The sequence below is a fragment of the Eleutherodactylus coqui genome, chromosome 11 (assembly GCF_035609145.1).
Source record: "Eleutherodactylus coqui strain aEleCoq1 chromosome 11, aEleCoq1.hap1, whole genome shotgun sequence".
NCBI lineage: Eukaryota > Metazoa > Chordata > Amphibia > Anura > Eleutherodactylidae > Eleutherodactylus > Eleutherodactylus coqui.
This window is the reverse complement of record NC_089847.1, coordinates 116,400,437-116,410,218: the sequence shown is the minus strand read 5'-3', so window position 1 is coordinate 116,410,218 and position 9,782 is coordinate 116,400,437. Positions and strand designations below refer to the sequence as shown.

At 47.2% G+C, this 9,782-nt stretch overlaps 1 protein-coding gene across 1 annotated transcript in view; it reads left to right on the top strand.

Moving 5' to 3' along the window:
* Window positions 1-1,437: 1,437 nt before the first annotated feature.
* LOC136582358 (transmembrane protein 178B-like) overlaps window positions 1,438-9,782 on the top strand; it is a 42,414-nt gene continuing 34,069 nt past the window's right edge. The window contains exon 1 of the mRNA XM_066583325.1: window positions 1,438-1,941. Coding sequence (XP_066439422.1) covers window positions 1,500-1,941 — 442 coding nt within the window. The 5' untranslated portion in view covers window positions 1,438-1,499. The remainder of the gene's footprint in view (window positions 1,942-9,782) is intronic.

Sequence of the window (9,782 nt, the reverse complement as noted above, 5' to 3'; positions counted from 1 at the left end):
CTGTATATAGTATATGCCTGTAGCAGGGTGTATATAGTATTTGCCTGTAGCAGGGTGTATATAGTATATGCCGCTGTCGGGGTGTATATAGTATATACCTGTAGCAGGGAGTGTATAGTATATGCCTGTAGCAGGGTGTATATAGTATATGCCTGTAGCAGGGTGTATATAGTATTTGCCTGTAGCAGGCTGTATATAGTATATGCCTGTAGCAGGCTGTATATAGTATATGCCGCTGTCGGGGTGTATATAGTATATGCCTGTAGCAGGGTGTATATAGTATATGCCGCTGTCGGGGTGTATATAGTATATACCTGTAGCAGGCTGTATATAGTATATGCCTGTTGCAGGGTGTATATAGTATATGCCGCTGTCGGGGTGTATATAGTATATACCTGTAGCAGGCTGTATATAGTATATGCCTGTAGCAGGGTGTATATAGTATTTTCCTGTAGCAGGCTGTATATAGTATATGCCTGTAGCAGGCTGTATATAGTATATGCCTGTAGCAGGGAGTGTATAGTATATGCCTGTAGCAGGCTGTATATAGTATATGCCTGTAGCAGGCTGTATATAGTATATGCTGCTGTCGGGGTGTATATAGTATATGCCTGTAGCAGGCTGTATATAGTATATGCCTGTAGCAGGCTGTATATAGTATATGCCTGTAGCAGGGAGTGTATAGTATATGCCTGTAGCAGGGTGTATATAGTATATGCCGCTGTCGGGGTGTATATAGTATATGCCTGTAGCAGGCTGTATATAGTATATGCCTGTAGCAGGGTGTATATAGTATATGCCGCTGTCGGGGTGTATATAGTATATGCCTGTAGCAGGCTGTATATAGTATATGCCTGTAGCAGGGAGTGTATAGTATATGCCTGTAGCAGGGTGTATATAGTATATGCCGCTGTCGGGGTGTATATAGTATATGCCTGTAGCAGGCTGTATATAGTATATGCCTGTAGCAGGGTGTATATAGTATATGCCGCTGTCGGGGTGTATATAGTATATGCCTGTAGCAGGCTGTATATAGTATATTCCTGTAGCAGGCTGTATATAGTATATACCTGTAGCAGGCTGTATATAGTATATGCCTGTAGCAGGGTGTATATAGTATATGCCTGTAGCAGGCTGTATATAGTATATGCCTGTAGCAGGGTGTATATAGTATATGCCGCTGTCGGGGTGTATATAGTATATGCCTGTAGCAGGCTGTATATAGTATATTCCTGTAGCAGGCTGTATATAGTATATACCTGTAGCAGGCTGTATATAGTATATGCCTGTAGCAGGGTGTATATAGTATATGCCTGTAGCAGGCTGTATATAGTATATGCCTGTAGCAGGGTGTATATAGTATATGCCGCTGTCGGGGCTGCTCTCAGGCTCCTCCCCGGCCTCCGCTCATCATTCCTCTCCCTCCATCCAGCGAGCGGTGGCGGCGGAGGCTCTGATGCTGCGGCCGGTGCCCGGGGTGTGATCCCCCCGGTGACGCTATGAGGCTGCTGGCCGGTGCCGGGCTCTGCCTCGCCCTGTGCGCGCTGGCCCTGCTGGCGGTGGCTCTGTGCACCGATCACTGGTATGAGACTGACGCCCGGAGACACCGGGACCGCTGCAGGAAACCGGGGGGCAAGCGGAACGACCCGGGCTACATGTACACCCCCGGGCAGCACCTGCCTCTGCGGGGAGGAGAGCACTCCAGGAGCCGGGCGGTCCGTGCCGGGGGAGAGCTGCTGCAGAGAGGGGTCCGGGTCATCTCCAGAGCAGGGGAGCCGCCGGTACCCGGCCGGGATGTGTCCGCTCCTCCGCCCGTCCCCCGCCCTTACCTGGCCGTGGACTCCCACTGTACACGCCGCTTCAACTCTACAGTGTCCGGGCTGTGGAAGAAATGTCACCGGGAGGGCTACGACAAGGACACGGAGGACCTCATAGTAAAAGGTAGGTGGGGGGCTCAGATATTAGTGGGGTCACCTGTTATTGGGACAGGGGGCTCTCTTGTATTGCTGCTATCACTGGGGTCTAGACATTTTGGGGGGTCTCTGCATTATCAGGGTGCATATTGGGGCACATGACAATATCGGGTGCATATTGGGGCACATGACAATATCGGGGTGCACATTAGGGGCACATGACAATATCGGGGTGCACATTGGGGGCACATGACAATATCGGGGTGCACATTGGGGCACATGACAATATCGGGTGCATATTGGGGCACATGACAATATCGGGTGCACATTGGGGCACATGACAATATCGGGTGCATATTGGGGCATATGACAATATCGGGGTGCACATTAGGGGCACATGACAATATCGGGGTGCACATTGGGGCAAATGACAATCTCGGGGTGCGTTTTGTAATCTGACATATAAAGACTCCGCAATCCGGGTGACAGGGAATAATTCTGCATCAAAAATGCGCCAATTATTGATCAATTGATTGCTGTTGGTCACATGACCTTAAATGGGTTCATTGGTTTATGGACGTTGATGCCATTGCCATATGACAGAAAATCACAGGGATGGGGTCTGGGGTTCTGCTCCTCCATCGGGTCTTGGGTCAGCTTCTCCACCGATGCCCTGAATGATGCACAAATACACAATGGGGTAAAGTGACCCCCTGCTACAGGATCTGAACAAAGGGGTCCTGAGATATGGTAAAGAAGGGAGGCAGGACAGTAGGACCTCTTCACTTCCAATGTGGTACATTTCTGTGATGGCCCCCCTACAATTTGTCTGTCACTTCATTGGAGTTGGCAGCTTTTATGTTAGTCTGGGCTGATCAGGGATATAGGGTCCCGATGTTGACCAGGTGCTGGGACCTTTCTATTGACCACATGGATTAACTCCTTTGTTGCACTGAGGGTTGGACCCCTGTGTAAATCATACGCAATGATCTCACTTTTGACGCGCAGACAGGACTCCCTTCCGTTGACGGGACTCTTTATCTTTGACCCAATGACGGGCTCCCTTCCGTTGACGGGACTCTTTATCTTTGACCCAATGACGGGCTCCCTTCTGTTAACGGGACTCTTTATCTTTGACCCAATGATGGGCTCACTTCCGTTGACGCGACTCTTTATCTGTGACCCAATGACGGGCTCCCTTCCCTTGACGCGACTCTTTATCTTTGACCCAATGACGGGCTCCCTTCCGTTGACGCGACTCTTTATCTTTGACCCAATGACGGGCTCCCTTCCGTTGACGCGACTCTTTATCTTTGACCCAATGACGGGCTGCCTTCCGTTGACGCGACTCTTTATCTTTGACCCAATGACGGGCTCCCTTCCGTTGACGGGACTCCTTATCTTTGACCCAATGACAGGCTCCCTTTCGTTGACGGGACTCCTTATCTTTGACCCAATGACGAGCTCCCTTCCGTTGACGGGACTCTTTATCTTTGACCCAATGACGGGCTGCCTTCCGTTGACGGGACTCTTTATCTTTGACCCAATGATGGGCTCCCTTCCGTTGACAGGACTCTTTATCTTTGACCCAATGACGGGCTCCCTTTCGTTGACGCGACTCTTTATCTGTGATCCAATGACAGGCTCCCTTCCGTTGACGGGACTCTTTATCTTTGACCCAATGACGGGCTCCCTTCCGTTGACCGGACTCTTTATCTTTGACCCAATGACGGGCTCCCTTCCGTTGACCGGACTCTTTATCTTTGACCCAATGACGGGCTCCCTTCCGTTGACGGGACTCTTTATCTTTGACCCAATGACGGGCTCCCTTCCGTTGACGGGACTCTTTATCTTTGACCCAATGACGGGCTCCCTTCCGTTGACAGGACTCTTTATCTTTGACCCAATGACGGGCTCCCTTCCGTTGACGGGACTCTTTATCTTTGACCCAATGACGGGCTCCCTTCCGTTGACGGGACTCTTTATCTTTGACCCAATGACGGGCTCCCTTCCGTTGACGGGACTCTTTAATCTTTGACCCAATGACGGGCTCCCTTCCGTTGACGGGACTCTTTATCTTTGACCCAATGACGGACTCCCTTCCGTGGACGAGACTCTTTATCTTTGACCCAATGACGGGCTCTCTTCCGTTGACGGGACTCTTTATCTTTGACCCAATGACGGGCTCCCTTCCGTTGACGGGACTCTTTATCTTTGACCCAATGACGGGCTCCCTTCTGTTGACCTGATGATTGGACCCCTTATTTACTGATAGCCAGGAACAATTTATTTACTGGCTTAATATGCAAAGTGAAGCATATACTGATTACAGGTAGCCTTTTTCTTTATCTGGAGTCCTGACACCCCTTCACTTACCTTTATTCAAACTCCCCCCTCCCCCCCAACATATACATACTGTGCTTGGATATTGCTGCAAGCTGCAGTCACCCTGAGATTCAGGTCACAATATTATTAGAGTGTCTCAACCTGGGAGGGCTAATACTAATGGACTGCAGGCGTGAAAAGCCTAATGTCGAGGACTATGAATGTGGCCCATTGTGTCTGTACGTGTGTGTGTGTGTGTGGGGGGGGGGTTAGTACATAATCCTATGCGTGGGGTCCATAAGTGAGGAGTTGATTGGCGGGGGGGATGGACTGATGATTTAATGTACTACAAACTCCTAACAAGGAGCTGGTAATGATATACTGGAGGTCTTGGTGTTGCCAACAGGGAGGATCTATATGCTTAAACGTAGGTTGTATAGTGTATTACTCCTGCTTATGAGTCTAGCCTGCAAGTTGTGAAACTACAACTCCCAGCATGCCATATGTCAGGATATGGTAGGAATTGGCGTTCCATGAGAGCCAATGCTTTAAATAGACAGGTATATATTATTTAGGTCAATTCTTCTATCCAGGATATTGTATGACCCCCTACCGATGATCGTCCGCAGGGAGCGCCCCTGCACGCCGTGGTATCACGCTGAGAAGGTGACATACATTCCTCAACCACTTAATCAGCTGCTGTTTTAGGAGCCGGAACGATCCAGATAAAGGAAATGGAGCAAAGCGTTCACACTACAGCAGATACTACTCCCGGGTTATCCATTAGGAAGTAATGGTGATGGAATGAGGTAATCGCTGATTACACACTGGCTCCTGGCATCGTCGGAACCACAACATGTGAGATCAGTAAACAAAGCGCCGGCCGGAATGTAGACCATACTTCCTACTGTTTCCGATAAAGGGACTTGCCTGAGCGGCGCTCCGTTTACTGTTACTTCTTCTACCTTGCATTCAAGGTTAGTCGGATTCCGTGACTAAATATATCAATATCGCGGAATGATAGTATCCCGATTTAGTGCTCGTCCCTGATCCTGGGGGGCCGGGGATCATTGGGCGGTTTGTTTAGATATTTCCCTATATGGTAGCTATGGATGGGATATATCTTTGTTGCCTATATAAAGGTGATCTGATAATGGTTTGCCAAATCCAGATGTAGCAGAGTTAAAGGGGTATTTCCATCTAGGCCAATCATGACTGTAATGGGAATACATCTCATTATGAGGGGACCAGGGTGGCTGGGAGTATGTTTGTCGTTTGGCACAAGTCCTTGTGATATCACAATGTCTTATATGGGGCTGCAGGTAAACCTGCTCCATTGTCTTAAAGGGATACAACACTGTCATTATCTATAGGAAATAGTGGCGCAATGGTCACAGATGCCCCATTGCTCCATTCATTCAGCGGACTTGGGGTCCTGAATCTCAGGATTCCTGGTGCTCCAAGTGGTCAGGCCCCTAGTGATCACTTATCACCTATCCTGTAGGTGATGAATTCTTTTGGTCCAATAACCCCTTTAACCTAATTTGGACCAAGCGCTGTGATCCTGGGCTTTAAACCCCCAGCACCATAAATATACAACATGGGTTTAAAGCTCTTGTTCATACAATCCAGCAGCTCAGGTGCTCGGCTGTCAGACAGCAGAAGACCCAGAGGAGAAGAAGCGATTTTTCTAGTCTACATATCACTCAATGAGCATATGCAGTGGATAGAGGAAGTGGCAGTGCTGTTTTCTTTATTTGACCCCAGCAATCTGGACTCGGCCCTGCCAGTGACTAATGTCACCATAGGGAGATGTTTTCCCCTGTAACCGGAGCACCATATGGATGCTGGTCCTATAGATCTCTCAGTGAGGGCTTAGTCACACGGGCGCATCGGCGTCCATACACGGGTGCCGATGCGCCCATGTGACTGAGCCCTTACTGCAGGAAGAAGACGGCCGTACTTCAGGACGGACGACTCCCCGCAGCGCCGAAGAAAGAACACATGACCGGCAATGAAGCCGGTCACACGTTCTTTCTTCCGGCGCTGCAGAGAGACGTCTGTCTTGAAGTGCGTCCGACTTCTTCCTGCAGTAACACGGGCGCCGATGCCCCTGTGTGACTAAGCCCTTACAGTGGAAGACCGTGAAATTTTTTTTTAAAATGACATTGTGATTGCCCTCCACAGTTCTTACATGACATCATGGGAAACATTGATTGAAAAAAAAAAAAGTTACAAAAATAGTTTTGGTAGCCCAAGAAAAAAAAAATCGGGCCATAAAACCACCACAACAGTGTTGGGTGCTTTTTAGGACTGACGAAACCCTCTGATCTTTCAGGGCTTCCTGTCTCATCCAGAATGCACTCCGCTAAGTGCTGGGAGGTAGAATCGTGATGGCGTACGTATTCGCCAACTGAGCCCCATATTATCACCTGCAGTCTTCTATTGGCTTCATCCCTTTAATTCAGGGATTTACCACAATGCATCGTGATGATGCAGCGCCAACTCTGCTATATGCGCCTGGTTTTCCAAGCTGAGAGCATGCTGGGAGTTGTAGTTCTGCCCTGTGCTACAGATGAATACATGTATGTGTGGACTGCAGCAGATGCTGAGGGAGGTGCTGCTCATAGATGACTGTGGTGCTGTCCGTGGTGCTGAATGCGAAGTGCAGCCTGGCAGAGAGGAGCGCAGCGCCCCTGAGACCTGGAAGGGGTTATGGATGTGCCCGACCATAAATAAGTGCTACATATAAAAGCACGGGCACTGCTCCAGATCTGTGCTTGTTAACCCCTTGCAGCAGAGGAATGCCCAGATGCCAGGCTCTCATGATGGGATTCACACACGTGCGCTATATGCATTACTAGGGAGCATTGTACTCCGTGCGAAGAACCGTTTGGGGGGAAGGGGAATATGTGCAAATTATTGATCTACAGATAATTCAATGTGCGAAATGCAGTCTTGACCCTTTCAGTGCCAGAGAGGGCTCAGAGCCAATGTGTGGCCCAATGGGAGACGTGGCGCACGCAAGGATGAGAGTAGAATGGCAGAGGGATGTAGCACTGCATCGCTAGGAAGGTGGGTGACAACCCCTGTGGGAGTGTTTGGTGGGGACCATAATGGTTGTCGCCCAGTTATTACGTAGACTCTTTAACCCCTTAATGATATTTCGGACCTAAGAATGTAATGATTTTTATTTTTTTGGGTCTATTTTCATTTCCACCTTTTCTTCATTTTTCCGTCAGCAAAGCCATAGGAGGGATTGTAGGTTGCTTGACGAGCTGTAGTTTTTATTGGTATAATTTTGGGGCGCATACAGGTCGGTGGAGTCGGAGTCATGGGGTCCCATTTTGGTGGAGTCAGTACAAATGTGACAAAAAAAAATAAATATATATATATATATATATTTTATTTTTTTTTTGGTTTGTTTGTTTTGTTTTTCGTTTTTTTTTGTATTGCAGCATTCAAAGATTCAGAACTTTGTTTTATTTACCTAGGGATGGAGCTCTGTGAGGGCTTGCTTGCAAGCTGTAGTTTTTATTGGTACCATTTTGGGGAACATATGACTTTTTTGATCACTTTTATTGTATTTTTGAAAGGCAAAATGAACAAAATAAGGATTTCGGCTCTATTTTTTTGAGTGCTTGCTGTGTGGGGTAAAATGTGTTTATTGTATGGTGCAGTGATAAAGAACATGGCTTTTTTACTAATGTTTTTGAAATAAAAGTGAAAAATGCACAAGTTGTTTTTTTTTGTTTTTTTTTTAATTAATATTTTTATTGTACTTTTTTTTCATGCCTTATTTTTACGCCTTTTTAAGGGACTTTGAACCTGCAGTCTTCTGATCACTCTGATAGCACTTACTATGGCAGACCTGCAGGTCACCGTTAGACCTCCGATTGCCATGGCAACCAATTACTTCACAGGGGGAGCGCCCTCTCTCTTACAACTTCATAAATGCCATAATCAACATTGATTGCTGCATGTAAGGTGTTAAAGGGGGGGATTGGTGTTCTTGCTGATCCCTGTTGTTGCGCTAGGAAGCTGGCTGTCAGTCAGTCGGCTACCACTGCAGATGGTGCTCCTGAGCCTTCACTAGTCACCGAGAGGACCAAAAATCATAAAATTTAACTTTTATTATTTCCTTTTAAAACTGGCGTAATCGCTCAACTCTATAATGCGACCGTAGTCACACACTAATTAAAATAGGGCTTCTGAGGGACTCTATTGACACTGACTTAATAGACGATATCAATATCCGTGTCTTCTCCTCAGTCCTATCGGCAACTAGATTTATTGTCGCCCAGTCACTCCATATTTGGAAATGGTCACCCAGCTACTATTAAATGATCAAAGCGCTTTATAATATAAGGAACCAAGATTAGGGTCACCAACCACTATACAATGAGCACCCCAGCACGATATCCTGATGAACATCAAGGGTTAATAGCTGCCAATCAAAATATGCCACTATATCGTAGTCACCATACTGAATCAGCGCTATGATCGATCCTGATATTGATATGATCGTATGGCAGATCACTTTAATTCTAGTGTCCCCTTATCTCCGTATGTGCTCAAAAATAGGGCTAAGAGATAGAGTTGGCAGCTCAATCCAATCCCTTCATATACAAATATTGGGTGGATTTATCATTTATTGCTGCGCTTGCTGCATACTCCGTCTAATAACATTGGAACTATGTGTCTAGTCTCTCCTAATAGCTCTTCTTTTGGCAACTAACTTGTAATCATCAAAAACTATGTATGCCATATAGGGACAGAGATGAAGCAGATGTACTGGGCTGCATGTTAGGAGACAGTTCAGAGAACAACACGCAACTAGGAGTCACAAGTTCTCTAACTCCCCCTAATAACATTATTGAGTATGCATGTGGATGTGTGCAGCGCATTAATTATTAGACTGAGTATGCAGCAAGCGCAGCAATAAATGATAAATCCACCCAATATTTGTATATGAAGGGATTGGATTGAGCTGCCAACTCTATCTCTTAGGCCTCGGTCAGACGACCGTTTATTGCCGCGATTTGCGAATCGCATGACGGATGCGCATCCGCATATCGCGTGACCGGGGCCGAAAAATCGCCGAAAAATCTGCAGCTAGCAACGTTTTTGGCGAAATGGGCAGACACGAGGAATCGCAGATCGCGCCTATCTGTGATCTGCGATTCCTTGTGTTTTATGTACGCGCTCAATGGGGCCGGCGGCAGCAGCGCCGACCCCATTGAGAACATATACTACAAAGATCATTCTCCTCTGCCACAGCTGTTACAGCTGTGGCAGAGAAGAATGATGTTCGCCCATTGAATTCAATGGAGCCAGCAATACAGCAGGTTTCACTGAAAGCAATGGGCTGCCGGCGAATGCGGGATGAATTTTTGGGAAGGGCTTAAAAATATAAGCCCTTCCCTGAAAATCATCCTAAAATGTGTAAAAATAAAAAAAATTACTCACCTTGTCCCTGCAGCCGGAGTTCAGCCGCGGACGGCCGGCAGTTCTCCTGGACTGCTCTGGATAGTATTCAGCAGC